The 22030-nt window shown below is 40.9% G+C and overlaps 1 protein-coding gene across 13 annotated transcripts in view; it reads right to left on the bottom strand.

Annotated features, from left to right (window-relative positions):
• The window catches only part of BTBD9 (BTB domain containing 9), a 476623-nt gene that overhangs the window by 59925 nt on the left and 394668 nt on the right, over positions 1–22030 (bottom strand). For 12 of the 13 annotated variants that reach the window (XM_009451185.5, XM_054686797.2, XM_016955386.4 and 9 more), the window contains one exon: positions 20036–20143. In XM_009451185.5, the coding sequence (XP_009449460.1) occupies positions 20036–20143 (108 nt within the window). Of the gene's footprint in view, positions 1–9722; positions 9813–20035; positions 20144–22030 lie in introns of those variants that run through there. The other variant, XM_054686801.2, reaches the window with a different exon arrangement.

Raw genomic sequence — 22030 nt, forward strand, 5'->3', positions numbered from 1 at the left:
TAAGATTACAGGCGTGCATCACTGTGCCTGGCTGAGGCCTTTTTAAATGAGTCTCTCTGGATCACGGATTAGTAACACATAAGAGGCCAGGCTTCCTCCTATAGCCCAGGCTAAACCTGGCTGATTCCAACAAGCCCTTCCCAGAGGATGCTGTGTTCACCCTGGGTAACCATCCCTTTCCAGAATCCACCCACTGAGGAGCTGGGCCAACTGGATTTTTAATTCAAATTTTAGGCAGGATGGTCATGCTTCCTTGGTGGGAGGCCTTTTCTTTCCAGATCTGTGGGAGGGCTCAAGTGTTTGATCTTCAGGATAGTGAGCAAGAATTTGATTTGGATTAGTTTAAATCTCATTTTCTGCCCTTCCCTAGTGATAACCTTTATCTAATTCACTATAAGATGGACAAAATCTGTGTTGTAATTCAAATTTTTAAAAAAGACAAGTTGTTCCCAAAATATAACTACTTACTCCTTCATTCCTAAATTCATTCACTATTTTTTAAAAAAAATAACGAAACCATTTTTAAGCTCCTACTACATGTCAGACTCTGTGCCAAGTTGTGGTGATTCAAAGATGAATAAGACATGGTCCCTGACCCTTGAAGAGATATCAGATAAACCCATAATATATCAGAGCAGTTCTTTGCGGCACATATTTAACTTCTGTGACCATAGCCTCCAAATTCTCTAACAGTGCGGTATTCTGGAAAGAGCACACACCCCTTATGCCCATTCTACTGCATCCAGCACACAAGGCTGGGCAGAAAGCAAGGTTCTCTGCAGCAGCCTACCCTGGAAGTTTCAACACAGCCACTGCACTATGACTGTGGCCTTATTTGGCCTGCCAGCGCCTTTCAGTGCTTACCTTTTGGCAGGTAGAGTTTAACAGGAAGCAATAGCCCTGCTACCAAATGACAGAATAACACAATCTGAGGGTTGATGACCTTTGTATTAATTTAAACATCTCAACCTTTCTCAACCAGGACAGGCAGCCACCTCCACTTGTGAACCTGAATTCGGCTGCCACAATTTGCATGCATAATGTACTGAAAAGCCTTCTTTATAATGTTTACTTCTCTGTTTCTTCCAAATGAAATCACTGAAGGGCAAATTTGATTTTCAAATCAGTTTTAAAACATCTGCCTTCTAAAAAAGTAAGAGTAAAGAGATAAGGCTTTTAGATTACAGGCAAGGGCTAATTATTTTAACTGATACCACTGTGTCCATGCTAAAAATACAAATGTGGAGACATTTTTAATGCAAACCCAACATCTAATGGATGTTAATATTTCATTAGGAAAAGGATTCCAGTCACAAGGTATGTACCTTGTGATTTTAGAAGGAAAAGACTAACTTCCTGACCTTTCTTTAAATATAAACTCATCTGACCTTGTGCTTCAGCACCTCTATTTGTTGTTCTATATGACTCTATTTCTTTCAAATACATAACTATGTCTGTCACAGCCTTCATCTCCAGGAAGCTCAAGGTGTTTAATGTATTTCAGTTTGTTATTTTATTTTCTCACTTTCTGCAAAGAATATCTGAGGGTGCAGGCTTTGCTCTAAAGGTGGAGCTATCACCCTGCAGCTGCTTGGGCCCAGGTATGTGACAGTTAATGACAGTTTCAAAGGGCTAAGGAGGTGGGGAGAAGCAGTTACAAGGGTTGGCTCGACCCCACATGGAAGAGTTGAATGCTCACACATGTATTTTATATATACAGCATTCATGCATGTGGGTGTCTGTACATCTGTCAAGGCAACACACATTAGAAGAAACTTTAGAAGTAAATCCATTATATTTTATGTCTTACATAACTATTATACACTTTTACTGATAAAATAACAATAAACGGTATTATTTTAATAAAAACAGCCCTTGGAGCCCAGCACCAAGCCTTGTTTTAGGAATGGCATCTTACAGACGTGGAGACAGAGGCACAGAGAGAGTAAACGTCTTGCCCAAGGATGCTCGGCTAATCGGCGGCAGAACCATGGCTAAGAGCCAGGCCTCCTGATTTTCAGCCCAGGGATTTTTATTTTGCCTTTTTTACTTCACTCATGTACAGATAATGCTGCCATATTTCACACTTTTCTTGCTGGTGGCAAATACTAGTAAAGAGTCTAATAACACAATGCCTGGTATAAAGGCTAAGATTGAAATAATTTTACATTAAACAGAAACAATTCCAACACAGATTTTCACTTTCATACATGCACCCCTTATTCCAGCAATTACACTGTACTTCTCCCGGGGACAGGCTCTGAGCCCTCCACCAGTTAAGTTCTAGTACATAGTGGGTACACAGTAACTGCTAAACCACAGGAGGTTTGCCGCTCTTGTTCCACAGCGAGCCTGCACTTTACACTCTGACAATCACCAATCACCGTGGGCTCTTTAATTTTGTGGTCAGGCAGATTTTTGCCTGCCACAGTACTGAACTCATAGTAGGTACTTGACAAAAAGGGGTTGAATGAGTGAAGAAAGGTCTGCATACGTTTCCTGCAGGTAGATACTGCATTTTCTTATCAGTAAAATGGGAGTCTTGAGAGAAGGTAGTCAAGACTGGAGGGTCAGAGCAAGGACTAAAGGAAAGCCAAGGGCTGGTCACATTTCCCAGACTCAATCTTTTAGAACCAACCTTCAGGGCTGACATGCAAACAGAGCTACAAAGAGAGAAATGATTCTGAAACCTGAGCTAGTGAGGAGGGCTCAGGTTTTGCTGCAAACTCAATTTGGCTCCCAGTACCACTGGCTGAAGTTTAACAAATGAGATCACCATATTTCAAGGTTTAAGACAGGGAGGGGTCAGTGACAAAGATGAGCTTGACGTGCTCATCTTAGCAGCTCATGGCCCCAAATGTAGGGTGCACACCAAATGGAAAAGGTCACAGGAGACCAACAGAAATCAGGTAAAGGAATGACACAATAACACAGTAACAGAGATATCTGTAACTGACACTTCCTATTTTCATTGAAATGTCTGCTTTACTCAAAGGTTTTCACATGTGAGTATTCAGCTGACCCTTGGATCTTCCCTTTTTTGTGCCAGGGATCTCTCTGGCACTCTGTGAAGCATATGAATCCCTTCTCAGAATGTTTTCAAATGTATAAAATAGAACACACAAGAAACCAATGTTACTGAAGTACAGTTGTGTGCACAGACCCCTTGGGCATAGTGACAATGAAAGACCCCTGGCCCGAGGTAGAAAGGGTAGGCTTTATCAGCTGGGAAAACAGGGCTGCGTATGGGACAGGACATCAGAGTCGGGAAACTGAGACTCTGGATCTCTTTACAGCCAGAACTCTTATTTTTCAAGAAAACATAATTTAGATGTTCTTATGTAGGAAAGGAATGCCTCACTTAAGAAATAATAAAAGCAGCAACAGCTTTGACGCTACTTTTCCACACCCTCTTTTAGATGCGTTTCTCCTCTTCATCCCCTTTTCCAGATACAATGGAGACCAGGAACTAGCAACACTACTATAGATTTTAGGTCCTCTCTGAAACTACAATTCTCAGTTCTCCAGAGCTCCCATTTCCCACTTTACTTTTCATTTGTAGTAAAATTAACAAATCATATGACCTAGACATTTCTGGTCTGTGACATCATTTCAAACCATCCCCAAACCTGAAATCCAAATAGCCAACATCCTAACAGAGGCTAAAGAGCAAAGCACAAACCCAGTGAAGGGGAAACCACTTCTGTTTTGAAGGAAAGACTCATTTGGATTACGACAGTTAGCCAACACACGCAGGTCTGTAATGGGGGATATCTCCATATAAAATTCCTAAGTAAAAGGGTCACAAGAACTATAAATCCTAATTTAATTCAGCCAATCTAAGTAAATCCCAAAGAAACATGCTGGGCTAGAAATCAAATCCCAGTAAACAACTGGAAAATGTGGGCACAGTAATATGAGGACTCCAGAGATTTCTGCAGCAAATGGATTGTTCTAATGACATTTGATTAAAAATCTGCTTCCACCTGGGTCAGTGCATTTCATGTGCAGAGTGGATTCAGTTCCGCATGCAGAATAAAAATTTCAATGGAAGGCACAGTGGGAGGAAGAAAACAATAGCTCCCCAAACCCACAGTCATTGAATGGTGTGTCCAGGTTCAGATCTGGGAAACAAAGAACTGTGAGATGAGAGATGGCTGTGCCAAATGAAGAGGATGCATTTTCCCTGAGCATCACTGCAAAAGGGGCCCAGGGGAAGCCTGATCTCAGGCCAAACACACACTTTTCCTACACCTCACTGCTCAGTAGCTGAACTCTGTAAAGGTGCAACTCATTTGCTTTTTAGTTTTGTCTTCATAAATTGCACACTTGTCTGTGATTTGGACAAATTTTTAAGCAGACACGGAAAGCAAACAATCATTCAACTTCAGTTTGCTTTGTAGGTGACACTTAGGAAGAGTCAGCGTATTGGAGAGTCTTTTTGAGGTGTATGTTGTTTTCAAATCAGACTACAGGCAAGTAGTCTATCTTTTCTTTTCTCCCTAACTCCACACAGAGCTCCACATAGAGAGGGGATCTATCATTCTGATCAACAAATCCAACTTTTTGTGCCAAAAGGGCAAAATAATTTCTTAAATGTAAGGTCAGTTCAAACAACTCCTGCATGTTAGTTGCCACCATTCACTAATATCCTGGTTTTAGCAAGTCAGATGCACCAAAGTACCAGGAAGGCCACCTGTGTGGAGATAAATGGCAGTCCCCAGTGATCATGGAAGTACCAGGGCTCCCATCAACATGATTCATAAAATCACATGATATCACAAAATCAACAGTTTCTGGTCTTGCTTAAGCCATCTGATAGGAGTAAATGGTTACCAAGATGCCTACAGAAACTAATGAATGAATAGATAATGCCAGCTATATCTCAGAAAGAAGAAAAGATAATCTGATGAAAAAACAATCTTAATTCCTTACAAAAAAGTGCTGAATCTTATGGTATTTCAAGTGTCAAGAAAAAATAAACAGATGACTTTAAAGAGAGGTGGGGAGGGTTACAATGTAAAGCATTTGTCTGTTTCCTTTTCAATGGTATTTTCCAATGTTTTTTAAAAAAAAAAATCAGCCAGATATGGTAGCTCATGCCTCTACTCCCAGCACTTTGGGAGGCTGAGGCAAAAAGACTGCTTGAGGCCAGGAGTTCGAGACCAGCCTGGGCAATAAAGAGAGTCCCTGTCTCTATTTAAAAAAAAAAAGAAAAATTAGTTGGGCATGGTGGTGGCATGTGCCTATAGTCCCAGCTACCTGGGAGATGGAAGCAGGAGGATTGCCGGAGGCTAGGTTTGGAAGCCTAGGTGACAGAGCAGGACTTTGTCTCTTAAAAAACAAAACAAAATCAGCAAGCACCTCATTCAATCTTTTTTAAACAAAAAATTTGAAGAAATTGATTCTGAGCCAAATATGAGTGACCAATGGCCTGTGATACAACCCTCAGGAGGTCCTGAGAACAAGTGCTCAAGGTGGTCATTTGGGGCACAGCCTAGTTTTATACATTTTAGGGAGACATGAGACGTCAATCAAATACATGTAAGATTTACATTGGTTCCACCTGGAAGGGTAGGGCAACTCAAGGACGGGTGCTTCCAGGTCATTAAAAATTTTCTGATTGGCAATTGGTTGAGAGTTATTATCAACAGAAAGGAATGTATGCTTTACAGTAAGCTGTTGCGGAGACCAAGGTTTTTTTTTTGTTTTTTTTTTTTTTGAGACGGAGTCTCGCTCTGTCGCCCAGGCTGGAGTGCAGTGGCACGATCTCGGCTCAATGCAAGCTCCACCTCCCGGGTTCACACCATTCTCCTGCCTCAGCCTCCCGAGTAGCTGGGACTACAGGCGCCCACCACCACGCCCAGCTAATTTTTTTGTATTTTTAGTAGAGACGGGGTTTCACCGTGTTATCCAGGATGGTCTCGATTTCCTGACCTGTTGATCCGCCCACCTCGGCCTCCCAAAGTGCCGGGATTACAGGCATGAGCCACCGCGCCTGGCCGAGACCAAGGTTTTATCATGCAGGTGAAGCCTCCAAGTAGTAGGTTTCAGACAGAATAGACTGTAAATGTTTCTTATCAGACTTGAGATCTGTGTTGATGTTAATGCTGGTCAGCTTTCCCTGAATTCTAAAAGGGAAGAGGGTATAATGAGACATGTCCGACCCCCGCTTCCATCATGGCCTGAACAAGTTTTTCAGGCTAACTTTCTAATGCCCTTGGCTGAAAGAAGGGGTCCATTTGGATGGTTACTCCATTCAATCTTAATGGGGTGGGACTCGGGAGAAGAGTACAGAACATAAAAGGCCCTCTTCCTCTCTCAGGAAAGGACACCAAGTCATCTAGTGCAAGTTCACTTTACACTTCAGATATAATCTCTTGGCCAGGAGCGGTGGCTCATGCCCGTAATCCCTGTAATCCCAGCACTTTGGGAGGCCGAGGTGGACAGATCACGAGGTCAAGAGATCGAGACCATCCTGGCCAACATGGTGAAACCCTGTCTCTACTAAAAACACAAAAATTAGCTGGGCGTGGTGGCGCACGTCTGCAGTCCCAGCTACTCGGGAGGCTGAGGCAGGAGAACTGCTTGAACCTGGGACGTGGAGGTTGCAGTGAGCCAAGATCGTGCCACTGCATTGTAGCCTGGCGACAGAGCAAGACTCTGTCTCAAAAAAAAAAAAAAAAAAAAAAAAAGATATAATCTCTTATAGGAAATTTAAAACAATAACCTGAGACATGGCAGTTTTCTCACCCAAGCTATTGGGCTAAGCTTCAAGATACCAAACCCTTGAGTAAAAAGCACAGCCAGGAGACAGCTAAAAGGAGCTTAAGAATGTATATAGTCATTTTATTATAAATGGCTACTCTGGAGCCAATATGTTTGACTTTGACTTTTTTAAGGCAAGATTAACCATGACACATTTTGGTCAAGCTTAGGAAACAACTTGCTAATAATCTATCTTGTGAAAAAAGATGCCTCTGGAAATTCATCATATTGGTGGAGGGAGAAAACACCTACATTTTGGCTGTCACTAAAAGCCAAACAGAAACTTCCTGTTTTCAAGGGTCAGTGGAAAATTACTGCTTATTATATAGTATTACATTTACAGAAACTGCAAGTGCTCATCACAAACTGAACGTCACACTTACCTTATCAGAAAGAGCAGCCTGGCACTGGCACAGGAGTGCAACAAAACACGGTCAATTTACTAAGCCTCCCGATAGCCAAGGTTATTGTTGGCAATACAAAAGGTAACAAAGGAGTGGACTGGCTGAGCGTGCAGGCTGCTATCCTGCCATCTCTGGGAAGATCTGAGCTCAAGGCACACCTGAACTTCCCTCCAGCAGGCTGAAGAGAGAATGAGTGATTTTCTTGTATCCACCAAGGCCAGGCCCATTCCATCTAGGTAGTAAGTACTTCCAGATTTAGCATGCTGCCTACTCCCATAAATGTTATCCCTACTGAGTCACTCAGAGAAGATTTGGTCTAACTCCATGTGTCAGAATCCACAAATGCCTCTATTTGCATTGGGATCAAGGCCCCTCAGTCTCAGCTGGTCCTGAGCCAATTGGGAAGGCTTAATTAGTGAGCCCATGAGAGGAGGGAAGTGCCCAGCACAGAGCCTGACCTAAAGCAGTGGCTCAAAATATGTCCACTAAATTAATGCCTAGATAAATATCAGACTTTTGAGTTAACATAAGCCCATGCCCTACAGTTTAGGGTTCCTGGCAGGGAAATGATTCAATAGTATTTGAATGATAATTTTAATTAAGGAAATGGCAAAAGAAGAAAATACTGCCTGAAAATATCAGTGGTTCTATCCCCCAAAATGAAAAGCTTAGAAAATTGTGCCCTGTGTTCCCTTCTCATCTCCTCAGAAATTCATAAAGTTAATTAATATTAATGTAAGAACACCATATTAAAGCAATGTGAAGGTATAAATTTGAAAATCAGACTAGAAATTCAAAAATGAAGGCATTTGGAGTTGTAGATTCACAGTACGTGCCATGTCTAACTAAAAACTTGATTACTTCTTAATGTTATTGTGGCTCTGTCTTCACAGGGCAATTGGGGCTTTCAATTAGCCTACCGGATTCACCCTCAAACAGGCAGAGGCTGTGATAGGAGGGGCTCAGTGGTGCTCCGAGAACACCAACTCTGAAGTCCTGTTGGTTTAAATCTGTGACCCTGACACTAGATTAATGTAGATTTGGGTTTTGATCTTAATTAGGAAAAATGAATTCTGAAGACTCAGAAATGTGAAACAAACAAACAAGCTTCCAGGAGCCCCTCCTTCTCCCACCCTCAGCATACCCTAAAGAAAAGACTACACATTTCAAAGCTCCAGCATCAGAATTTCTATTAAGCTTATATGTCCACTGCTAAATCCTACAGAGAATTCAGTAACTCTCCAGAGAATCAGGAAGGAAAAAAGAACAATATAAATAAGTTCTCTCCTCTAATAGAGCAGTACCAACATATGCTATCTTCCTTTGCCTAAGAATCACCTCACAGCAGAAATTTACACTAAGGCTCTGAGAACCGGAGATGAGGAAGCAAGCAGTATTATCCAGTCTTCCTCATCTGAGGAAAACCACGAACTCTCTGGGACAAATTTAATGTGCAACATTGCCTCAAGGTAGAAGGCCGAACAAGATGACCACTCATCAGGTCAAGATTGCTAAGCCACATTACTAGGAATACAAACATTCTTTTGCTCCATTTAGGTTTATTACATGGGCTCCATACTGTTGTATAAATTTGGATAAAGAAGTGAAAAGTGTATGAGCAGAAAGCACTCGCAAACTCCCTCCAAAGCAGCTGGTAAATGTGTGCAATTCCAGATGATCACCACTCTGAAACTATACTTTAGAACGTTGTAAGAAATGTTTATTACTGATACTCAGTACATAATTTACAACACCACGGTGAAATTCACTTACATTTCATTTCAAGGGATGGTGAAAAGAAAATGTCAACTGTGGGGAAAATATGCTTTATAGAGCTTGGCTTAAAACAGAGGGGAAAAAAACCACACATGCAAGTCTCTTTTCGTGGAAGGAAATAGTCTAATAAATGGCCTAATGAACAGTGTAATGATTTTTTTTAAGTAGGCAATAGGAAGGAAAAGGGAAGAAAAACAGGCTAATATACTCTACAACCTGAATAATGAACCCCTAGATAATCTAGATTTGACCACTGGTGTAGAAGCTATACTTTTAAAACCAATTTTAAAGTATGAATTATGATACAGCTAATAGGCTGGACAAATTAATATTCTGTGGAAGTAGTACTGACAGCAAGGTAGGGAATCATATAAAAATAAAGGTGGATTTCTTTGTATCCATAGTCTTCATCATACTTCTGGAAGGTGGATAGTTGACTTGTACCTTTATGTGATTTTAAAATCTGAAGTTCATAGCCTCCTTGGGTTGGGAAATCACCAGTCGTCCCAGCCACAACATGAGCCAGTAGCAGATGGGTAGGCTCAAAATGCATCTTTTCAGAAAAATTTCCCTAACTCCATCCCATACTCTGATAATGTTTATATACTTACAGTACTTACATATCTGATTTTTCATGTTTACTGTGGTCTTATAGGCCATGCAAAATTCTGGGAAAAAGGGACTTCATTTCCTTCTAGCTCCTTTAACTTCCAAATGTTCTGGGTAGAGAGGAGCCTCCCACTGGGGGTCCACAGGATCTGCTGGCAGCTCTAAATTTAGAACTCAGGCAATTCACATACTTAGCATCAAAATCTACTTTCCGCATGCCTCCCAATGTTTGGGTAAATTTATAATAAAAACTTCCTGCAATACAAAAGATAAGTCCCCTTTAAATATGCAGGTATGACTGGCTGACTCCTTATTGCTATTTTCTATTCTAAAATAAGCATCAGCTTTAGGTACTTCATAACCCCATAAACAAGTGTGAGTAACTGGTGTCTCCAAGTGTGGCCTAACGTATAGATGACTTCTATAGGGCAAGCCTGCTGATATCTCATCATTAACACAAGGATCTGCCTAGGGTCAGACTTGGCGCGCGTGCACGTACGTGTGTGTGTGTGTGTGTGTGTGTGTGTGTATTGTCTAAAATCTGCTATTTTCTTCATTTTTCATTTTTTGAAACCATTCCTTTTACAGGTACATGTTTCTTCATTGTTCAAGTTCTAAAACTCTTGACAAAATTAACACCAATGTTTGCCCTTTAAAAAAAAAAAACAGAAAAGAACATGACTGGCTTTTTTCATTACTGTCAAATGCTGTGTAGAAAAACGGAATTAAGTATGAAAAGAGAAAAATAAAATCTTCATCGAGCATTTCAAAAGTGACAATTACACAACCAGAGCTCATTAATTGGCTCACGCTTCTAGAAGGAACAAGCAAACATACTCCTCCAACCTGGTAGGGCAGAAAAATCTGAGGACAACAGCCCTGTCTGTTATTACCAATATGGGATTTATGCGACAGTCAAGTGCTTCAATCTTCTTGGAAACTAACATGTCACCCAACTATGAACTATGTCTCATCATCATTAGTATCAATGAGGAAGACATTTCCTCCTTTATATCCTGCTTTCTTTCTGTTGCATCTTATTTGTGACATCAAGTTCTTTACACAAAACTCCAAATCACATGGTTAGCAGTGACCTCCTGGAACCAACCCAAAGTTTTTGTTAAGTGTGAGATTAAGAAACAAAGCAGGCGAAATACAAGTATCAAACCTTTCTCAACATTGTCACTAACAATGGCAAAGAAGATGTAAAAAAAAAAAAAAAAATCACAGGCAAAGTAAATTGTCTCTAGGTTTAAATGTACCATTTTTCAATCTTGCTATACTTTGGAAGACTTTACTGAGGCTATAACTCTCCACCTTTAATTTATCCTGTTGTCCTCAGCCACTGCAGCACTTAGAAGAAGAAATATTTTCCTCTTTCTACCATTCCTAGGGAATAAATAGCAGATACAGAAACAGATCCCAGGACTAAGTGGCAGTGCATTCAGCAAGGGGACAGACAATGCTTCTTGGATATGAATACAATCATGCTGAAGACCAGGCAGCAGATGGGTGGACTCCACACAGGTCTTTCCAGGTGACAGGGAGACAGTCAAGGTGCTTCTCAGGGAAGGCACAGGGGAGAAGCTTCCCAACATTAGGTTGCTGCTCCAAGGAGGTGCTCCAACCTGCCAAGTAGGCCAGGGCCCTTGGAGAGTGCAAACTCAGATGGGAATGAACTTTGGGTGTCCCAGGGAAAGGCAGAAGAAAGTACTCTCAGAGAAGCGGGCTTTAAGGAGCCCATGGAGAGAAGCATAAGGAAAATGTAGCTGGAGTGTCCTTTCCAGGGAAACACAGCTTGTGCTTGGGCTAAATGGCAAGGTTCTGAAGAGCTGCTGGGATATTGCTATGTATAGCACTTAATTTTGTTGATTTACTGCTGGCAGTGAATAAACCATGTCACTCTGCCAGCATATGCTACTCAAATAATGGCAAGGACAAGCATCCATAAAACACTTATGGCTCTAGCAAAAAAAAAATTTTTTTTTTCAAGTAAAGTGTTTTTAGATTTTAAAAGAAATACATGTAAATTGGTCAGAAAAATGTTGAAAATTAGAAATAATTTCCATAATCCCTTATACAAAGTCAACCATTATGAATATTTTCGCATATTGCCTTTTGGTTTTCTTCTTCCGTAATTCTTTCTACTTATGATAACACTTCTATAATTTTGTACACTGCTTTTTAAAAATCTTAGGTATTTCCTTAAGTTATTAAAAAAACTCTTTGCAGCATCATTTTTAATAAACACCTAGATTGGGGGAAAAATTTACTCAGAAGGGAATTTAGATGGTAAATCTGGCAGGAAATAGAAAGCTTGCGATAAAATTAGAAGCTAAAAGCTAGAAAGACTAGGTAGTTCCATATTAGGACTACAGAATTCTCAAGTGGAAAAAGAAAATTTTCATTACCTAATTCTTTTTATCTAATCGTTTGTATTTGCCAAAATGTTTGCGAGGGGCACAGTTCTGGATAGATGATGGCTGAAGTCACTAATACTTTGGCAGACAGAATTACTATTCAATGGGACCATGACAAAGCAAAGAAATTGTTTAAAAAATGAATGCAAATGAGGACAATATGTGAGGGAGTATACTCTGACAGGAAACAAGACAGCTATATAACATGGCAGAGGCACAGCCAAGCACACGAAAGGTAAGGAAAATGACTTGGGGTCACTGGGGACCATCAACAACTGACTACAAGTCAGCACAGGCAGTGGTGCTTTTGGGAATTCAGGTCCAAGATGGCTGACATTGGAGGCACAGTTCACTCTCCCTTCCGGGAAACCACTGACATGCCATCAAAGAAATGCAAAGAGAATACATTCAAAAAGGTTGCAAATTGGAGAGGACATTAGTAAATGAAAAATTTTGGTGAATTTTGAGAAAATGATATGCACATGAAATATTACTCATTTATAAATCGAGGAGAACTGGGCAGATTTCCATACCGAAGCAAACTGAGCAGGATGAATGACAAATGACCCACATCCAGCCATGTCACTGTGAAATTTGAGACTACCGAGGTGAAGAGAAGATCCTAAAGGCTTCTATAAAGAAAAATAAATTACTGCAAAGAACATGAATCAGACTGACATCAGATTTCTCATCTGCAACATTAGATACTAGAGGGCAATAAATCCAAGCTGTCAGACTTCTGAAAAAACTGAATTCTATACCCAGTCAAACTATGATTCAGATATGCTGGGGTTCTGAAAATTTGTTTTCTATATCCCTTTTCTGAAAAAAATTACTTATAGATTTGTTCTCTGCAATGGCCATGAATGATCTTTCTTTCTTTTTCTTTCTTTCTTTCTTTCTTTGAGACAGGCTCTTGTTCTGTCACCCAGGCTGGAGTGCAGTAGTGTGATCTTAGCTCACTGTAACCTCGAACTCCTGGCTTCAGCAATCCTCCCCGCTCAGCCTCCTAAGTAGCTGGAACTGCAGGTGTGTGCCATGATATCTGGCTAATTTTTTTTTCACATTTTGTTTATTTGGTAGAGACTGGGTCTCACTATGTTGCTGGGGCTGGTCTTGAACTCCTGGCCTCAAACAATCCTCCTGCCTCAGCCTCCCAAAGTGCCGGGATTATAGCAATCTTTTTAACTAAATGTTTAGGCTCAACAGACCCAAACAAGCCATAATTGGCTTCAGATTCACCTAGGAGACAGAATGGGAAACATAGCAAGCCCCCAGGACAGCACCAGGTATTTCTTCCCTTCGGGAGTCTTTGTAGCAGTCAACACAACTGTCTGGGAGCTATTCTTTTTGGCCTGCAGGTGACAGCTCAAATAAGAGCATTAAGAATCAAAAAAAAAAAAAAAAAAAGTATATAAGACTGAAGGGAAAAAAAAGAGTATATAAGACTCAACAACGGGTAAATGTTGAGCTGCTCTGGCTTAGAAGCCTCACATTCCAAATAGAAACTAATACTTCTTGTGACAGCTCCATAAGCACAGATCCCAGAATCACAAGGAATAAGCCCAATTACAAAAGTCTCTGCACTCAATGAAGCACAAGGATCTATAGTTTCTGACCAGATATTTACAGTTCTCCCAGGCCAGATGCAATTTACCATTCAGGGGTAATTTTTTTAAATCATAAGCAATGTTGCTTATAACGCAGCAGACATTCCACTACCATCAGGTTTTCAGGGGAACAGGTCTAGAAAAGTAACAGGGGCCCAAGGTCAATATCTTAAGAAAAGGGAAAGGGTTTTTTTTTTTTTAAACTATTTACCCACATTCCACAAAAAGAAAATGAAATTGAGGAAACAGTGTTACTAATGATAGGAAAGAAGAAGAAATTTTAGGATTGCAGACATAAACAATCTGTTCAAAATCAACCAATGAACAAACAGTATGCTTTAGAAGCTTCTGCAACGGAAAAAACTAATCAGGAACTTCAAGAAAACAAAAAGCTGTCTAATAGGAAGCTATTTAACACGTGGAATAATTTTGAGCACTTGTAAGAAAATCTAATCTGTTTCATCAGAACAGTACAATTCTTCCAAGAGGGGAACAAGTTTACTGACATATTTCCCTAACTCTAGATCCAACCAATTACTAGATCTGTCATGAACCATGTTTATATAATCATTATATTTTAATGAGTTCTTAGTGTTTTTCCCTTTTCAGGATCAATTTATAGTTAACATACAGATGGTTTAACTATAAGTTATAGAACAAAAAATAACTATCACAATGTCAATATAGTAAAGCAGCTAACAGAAGATGAGAAGTAGAATGGGAAAAATGAGGGAAATGTAGTGGGTGGTAATTTCTTCATCAACGTAGTAAAGAGTCGAGAAATATTGTCTATAACTGATGGATTAAAAAACAGAGGTTTAGGCCGAGCGAGGTGGCTCACGCCTGTAATCCCAGCACTTTGGGAAGCCGAGGTGGGGGGATCACAAGGTCAGGAGTTCGAGACTAGCCTGACCAACGTGGGGAAACCCTGTTGGTGAAACCCCTCTACTAAAACTACAAAAATTAGCTGGGTGTAGTGGCGTGTGCCTGTAATCTCAGCTACTCAGGAGGCTGAGGCAGGAGAATCACTTGAACCGAGGAGGCACAGGTTGCAGTGAGCCAAGACCGCGCCATTGCACTCTAGCCTGGGCGACAGAGAGAGACTATGTCTCAGAAAAAAAAAAATAATAATAATAATAGAGGTTTAAGTATATTGTTTAATTTTAAAAGATAAATACTAACAGAACTAAAAAACATAACTAACAAAAATGAGGAGTGGTTAAATGAGCTAAATTTCTCATTTGTTTTATATCAAGGAGTTAGTAAAGTTGTTAAGTTAATAAAAGAGGTGTGATTTTTTTTTTTTTTTTTAAAGATGGGCTTGCGCTCTGTCGCCCAGGATGGAGTGCAGTGGCACAATCTTGGCTCACTGCAACCTCCGCCTCCCGGGTTCAAGCAATTCTCCTGCCTCAGCCTCCTGAGTAGCTGGGTTTACAGGCACGTGCCACCAGGCCCAGCTAATTTTTGTATTTTTAGTAGAGACGGGGCTTCATCATGTTAGCCAGGTTGGTCTCGAACTCCTGACCTCAGGTGATCCACCCATCTTAGCCTCCCAAAGTGCTGGGATTACAGATGTGAGCCATTGCGGCCAGGCTGCTTTCGACCATTTTTTTAGTTTTTAAAACTTCTCGACTCTAAAAATATTTCAGCCAGGTGTGGTGGCTCACGCCTGCACTTTGGGAAGCCGAGGTGAATGGATCACCTGTGGTCAAGAGTTCAAGACTAGCCTGGCCAACATGGTGAAACCCTATCTCTACTAAAAATACACAAAATTAGCCAGCCGTGGTAGCATATGCCTGTAATCTCAACTACTTGGGAGACTGAGGCTGGAGAATCACTTGAACCCAGTAGGTGGAGGCTGCAGTGAGCCAAGATTACGCCACTGCACTCCAGCTTGGGTGACAGAGTGAGACTCTGTCTCAAAAAAAAAAAAAAAAAAAAAAAGTGAGAGCTTTTAAAATAAAGGGTGCAGGTCAAAGGGTACAGGATTACATTGTATGAAGAAAGAGGGGTAAAATGTAATTTTAAAAAATTAGTCACTATAAAAATGGAGTTATCTATAATAGAAAATGACTGCTTATCCTGAAAACAAACCAAGAGAAGCTCCAACTATAGCAGACTTAGGAGAACTATGAAGGAAAATATCCCACTCCTGGAGCAGAGAGACTAACAGAGACACTGGAGAATCTTATTTCCCAGGGATTTTTCAGAGGACAGCAAAAATCTATGTTTTGATTTCTTGACGAGGTAGAATGCTATCAAGAGGCGGAGCTATGATCTTTCAAAACTCCATATAATTTCTTTTATAACCGCACGCACTCTGTTTCAATAAAGAGCAGACTACAATTCTTGAAACTAATAGAGTCCTCTCTTGAGGTCTGTGCTGTAGCATATTAGTTAAAAAGAAAAACCTTTTGCCTTTTATCATTTACATATCTTCTATATTTCTTAAGACCTAACTTTAAAAAGGGAGGTACAGTACATTCAAGTTACGCCTATAAACAAAATCATAACCTCTGGTTCCATTGATTCTTACAAGGTTAACAGGCATATTTGCCTTCTTATTACTACTTTTGTTCTTCTAATGTATTATTTATTTATTAATTTGTAAAACAATGCTATCGCATCTAAGTGCTATACAAAGTTAAAAACATATAAATTATTTAAATCCACCAATGAAAAAAAATTTAAAGAGAGAAAAAGATGTTGGTAATTTAATGCAAAGCTACTAGAAGAGGATCTAATGAGTGAACAAGACTTTGAAATCAAAAAAGTCCCCATTTAACTAAATACAAAATGAATATGACACGTACCTGGTCAACAGTTAGTCAATCAGCTCTTGTTAAAAACCCACACTGGGCCGGGTACTGTGGCTCATGCCTGTAATCCCAGCACTATGGGAGGCCAAGGTGGGCGAATCACCTGAGGTCAGGAGTTCAAGACTGGCCTGGCCAACGTGGTGAAACCCTGTCTCTACTAAAAATAGAAAATACAAAAATTAGCCTGGCGCAGTGGCACACACCTGTAATCCCAGCTACTCAGGAGTCTGAGGCAGAAGAATCACCTGAACCTGGGAGGCGGAGGTTCCAGTGAGCCGAGCTCATGCCACTGCACTCCAGCCTGAGCGACAGAGTGAGACTCTGTCTCAAACAACAACAACAACAACAACAACAACAACAACAAAACACCCACATTGTATAGCACCTTTGTGTTAGTCCGTTTTCATACTACTATAAAGAAATATCCAAGACTGAGTAACTTATAAACAAAGAGCTTTAATTGACTCACACTTCCATATGGCTAGAGAGGCCTCAGGAAACTTACAATCATGGCAGAAGGCGAAGGTTAGGCAAGCACCTTTTTCAGAAGGCATCAGGAGAGAGAAGAGTGAAGAACTTCCAAACACTTCTAACACCATCAGATCCCATGAGAACTCACTCACTATCACAAGGACAGCATGGGGGAAACTGCCCCCATGATCCAGTCACCTCCCTCAACACATGGGGATTACAGGTCCCTCCATCAACATGTGGGGATTATAATTCGAGATGAGATTTGGGTGGGGACACAGAGCCAAACCATGTCAACCTTTAACAGAGGGACATAAAAGAGAAGAGGAATCCAGTTTACAACAATAAATGACAAAAGAGACCTGTGGTGGGTAAGACAAGTACAAGATGACAAGCTTTGAGGAAGTACAAGGTCTGGTCTGGGAGCTGTGGACCCAATAAGCAAAGACTCTGGAAAGACAAATGCATAGTTGTTCATGGGCCGTGGAGGCCCTCCTATTGTATAAAAAGGGTTCCAGGAGCTTGGGATAAATTAACCACTTTGTTTCCCCCTTTTCATCATCTAGCTCGGTACAGTCCTCTTTAGCAGTTTTGAGTCCTAAGAGGCAATGTGGTATAGTGGCAAGAAGCTGGATTTAAATCTCAGCTCTGCTTCTGGAAGAAGAGGCTGAGAGGGTAACAAGATCTGTGCTCCACGGGGAAGTGGCTACCCAACCAGGAACTGACTACATTTCCCAGCCATAGTAGCATCTAGTATGGCAATGTGACTAGTTCATCTCAGTGGCATGTGAGTGGAAGGCATGTATGCTACCCCTAGAGCAAGGCTTTTCAGAACTAGGTGTACCTTCTCTGTTCTTTCTCCTGCCAGCTAAATGTGGCTGATGCTGAGGAGGACCTAGATGGCAGAACAACAAGAAAGAAGCTGCCTGGGTTCCTGTCACTTCTGGGAAAATCACTTAACTAGGAACACACACACTGACTGTCCCATGACTGAGAAATAAACTGTTGTATTAAGCCACAGAAATACTGAAGCTTATTTGTTACAGTAGCAAGAGTTAACCTAACCAATATATATATGCTGATAATTACTACAATAATAATGGTGATGGTGTCAGACATTGCATCAAACAAGCCATCATTAATACTGTTAAGAAATCTTGGCCCAGCCTAGGCAATATGGTGAGGTGCTGTCTCTACAAAAAAAAAACAAAAAACAAAAACAAACAAAAAAAACAATTAGCTGGGCACAGTGGCATGCAGCTATAGTCCCAGCTGCCTGGGAGACTGAGGTGGGAAGATCACTTGAGCCCAGGAATTTGAGGTTACAGTAAGCCTTGATTGCACCACTGCACTCCAGTCTGGGCAACAGAGTGAGACCCTGCCCCCACCCGAAGTAAGCACATGAAAAGATGCTCAACATCATTAGCCATGAGGGAAATGCACATGAAAACCATAATGATATGCTACTTCGTCCCTACTAGGATGGCTATGGTCAAAAAGATGGGCAATAGCAAGTGCTTGTGAGAATGTGGAGAAATTAGAAGGCTCAGCCATTGATGGTGGGAATGTAAAATGGTGCAGCTGCTGTGAAAAATTTTGGCAGTTCCTCAAAAAGTTAAACGCAGAGTTATCCGATGACCCAGCAATTCTACTCTCAGATATATACCCAAAGGAATTGAAAATATATGTTCACATAAAAGCTTGTACAGGAATGTTCATAGCAGCATTATTCATGATAGCCAAGAAGTGGAAACAACTCAAATGTTTATCAACTGAAGAATGGATAAACAAATGTGGTATATGCACACAATGGAATACTATTCAGCCATAAAAAATGAAATTCAGATATATGCTACAACACGGATGAACCTTGAAAACACTATGCTAAGTGAAAGAAGCAAGGAACAAAAGGTCACATACTATATGATTCCATTTATATGAAATGTCCAGAGTATGCAAATCCATAAAGAAAAGACAGAAAGTAGATTATTGGATGCTGGGGCTGGGAGAGTTGGAGGGAAATGGGGAGTGACTGCTAATGGGGAAGATGTTTCTTTTTGGGGTGATGAAAATGTTCTGGAATATTAGAAAGCAGTGATGGTTGCACAATACTGTGACTATACTAAAAACCACTCAATTGTACACTGTAAAAGTGTAAATTTTATGGTATGTGAATTATATATCAATTTTAAAAAGAAAAATAAAAAGAGAAATGCATTTGCTCCACCTTGCCTCTTAGAGATTCTGGCTCTACACAAAGAGGCACTGATCTCTTTTCATGTACCATGATGCTAGGCTGCTCAGAACCCACAGACTCCTTCCTCCTATCTTCTGCTGCAAGCAGACAAGTCTAAACAGCCCCAGTGCCATATGCATTAAATGCCTCTGTTTGCATGTGGAGAAATAAGGTACAAGGCTTTCCTTAGTTTGAGTAACAGCATAGTTAACGAGATGAGATAAATAAATATTGACGCTAGCCCTGAGAATGCTATGAGTGTGGGGAATAGGATAGAGCCCCATAATAACTACTGAAGTATGTATTGCTTCAGCAAAGTTCTCTAAGGAAGAAAACAATCCTAAAAAATGTTCTCACTCATAGGTGGGAATTGAACAATGAGAACACTTGGACATACGGGGGGGAATATCACACACCGGGGCCTATTGTGGGGTTGGGGGGGTAGGAGAGGGATAGCATTAAGAGAAATACCTAATGTAAATGATGAGCTGATGGGTGCAGCAAACCAACATGGCACATGTATACCTATGTATCAAACCTGCACATTGTGCACATGTACCCTAGAACTTAAAAGTATTAAAAAAAAATGTAGTGTGGGGTATGGTGGGCATGGCGGGGTCGGGGGTCTGAGAGAGGATTGCATAAGGAAAGTATCTTTTTTCGCTATTTAGGCACTCATGTCATTTTCAAAAGTGTGAGTCAAATTCACACCACAGAATAGAGAAACCCTGTTTGGTGACATCAAGTAAATTTCATGTAAGTATTTAATAGTCAAAACTGAAGAGAAGATCACTGGAGTGTGTTTTCCACCTCCAAATAAGAATGTAATTTGGCGATTCTATGAATTTTCTTTTGAGCCTCCCAATCCACTGGGAAGACTGTCTTTTCAATAGGAATAAATTCCTGAAAAGACACAACTTACTTGCAGGAGACTTTAGTTCTGTCAGCAACCATGGTCCACTGTTGCTGGTTGGTAGAAACCTCAACGTAGTAGCTATAGCTTCGATCATCACAATCCCAAAGTAGTAACCTGAACAAAGGGAAAAACATAAGATTGCTGTAAATGTTTTAACTGGTTGTTTCTTTAGGTTGTGGGCATATCCCTCCCACCCACCTCCTTTGTTCACCACATTTCTAGGACTGGACAAAGAAGGTGAATCCCAAAAAAGTATGAAGAGAACAGGCAGAGTCACTCTGCAGTGAGAGGCTTTTAATCTTTAGTTCTTTTCATAAGTCCCCCAATCCCAGGCAGGCTCTGCCCCACTGGTGGCAAAGTTCTTTATACTGGTTTAGTAGAGAGATGTCCCCAGATCACCTTTCCAGCTTCTTCTAGCTCTCCTCTCCAGTTGGCTCGGCTGACCACTGCTCATGGGAGAAACTGTAATTTCGAGCTGATTTTTATTTTTATTTTTAGAGACAAGGTGTTTCTCTGTCACCCTGGCTGGAGTGCAGTGGTGTGATCAGTGGAGTAATCAGTTGTGTAAACAGTGGAGGCTCACTGTAGCCTCCAACTCCTAGGCTCAAGTGATCCTCCCACCTCAGCCTCCTGAGTAGCTGGGACTATAGATGCATACTTCTTTTTTTTTTTTTTTTTTTGGTAGAGGCACAGTCTCACTATGTTGCCCAGGCAGGTCCTGAACTCCTGGCTTCAAGTATCCTCCTACCTTTGCCTCCCAAAGTGTTGAGATTATAGGTGCAAGCCACCGTGCCCAGCCTAATTGATTTTTTATTTTTATTTTTATTTTTAGAGCAAATTTTCACCCTGCTGCCCAGACTGGACTGCAGTGGTATGATCATAGCTCATTGCAGCCTCCAACTCCTGGGCTCAAGTGATCCTTCTACCTCAGCCTCCCAAGTAGTTACAGGCATGCACCACCATGCCTGGCTATTTTTAAATTTTATGTAGAGTCAGGGTCTCGCTATGTTGCCCAGGCTGGTCTCAAACTTCTAGCCTCAAGTGATCCTCCCACCTCAGCCTCCCAAAGTGCCAGGATTACAGGTGTGAGCCGCTGTGCTGGTCTAATTGATATTTCTTATAGTATTTTCTAGTGGGTGATAACCCCATCACCTTTATTATCGTGTTTTAGCTTCCTTCTTATTCTCACCAGGATTTTTACATAGCTGTAGTAGGATTATCTGATTTGGAGATATAGGCAAATATACATTCATTTGCAAAACTTTCATTATTTAGAAATTGATTACCTTGGTCCTGTTCTTATCCCCCTTTTCTGCCCAGATAGGAACTTAAGCATTAACTGTGTAATTCCATTTACATGAAGCTCAAAGCAAACAATTTATCTGTTGGTGACAGGAATCAGAACAGTGGTTACTTCTGGGGGAGGTATCGACTAGGAAAGGGTAAAAGGGAACTTTCTAGAATCCTGGAAAAGTGCTATTTTTGATCTGAGTGGTAGTTACACGGGCATAAATGCATGTAAATAATCACTGAGCTATACATAAAAGATCTGTTCACTCTCTGTGTGTGTGTTATTCCTCCATTAAAAAAAAATATATATATGTATATATATATTTTGAGATGGAGTCTCACTCTGTCTCCTGGGCTGGAGTGCAATGGCGCGATCTCGGCTCACTGCAACCTCCGCCTCCCGGGTTCAAGTGATTCTCCTGCCTCACCCTCCCGAGTAGCTGGGATTACAGGTGCCCGCCACCATGCCCAGCTAATTTTTGTATTTTTAATAGAGATGGGGTATCACCAAGTTGGCCAGGCTGGTCTCAAACTCCTGACCTCAGGTGATCCACCTGCCTCAGCCTCCCAAAGTGTTGGGATTACAGGCGTGAGCCACTGCAGCCGGCCTAAAAATTAATTTTAAAAAAGAATCTGAGCATTGCAGTACAGGATTAGTATTTTGCTTCTGACAGTGCCACAGGGGAGACAGATATTGTTTTCTATTATTTC

The sequence above is a fragment of the Pan troglodytes genome, chromosome 5 (genome assembly GCF_028858775.2).
Source record: "Pan troglodytes isolate AG18354 chromosome 5, NHGRI_mPanTro3-v2.0_pri, whole genome shotgun sequence".
NCBI lineage: Eukaryota > Metazoa > Chordata > Mammalia > Primates > Hominidae > Pan > Pan troglodytes.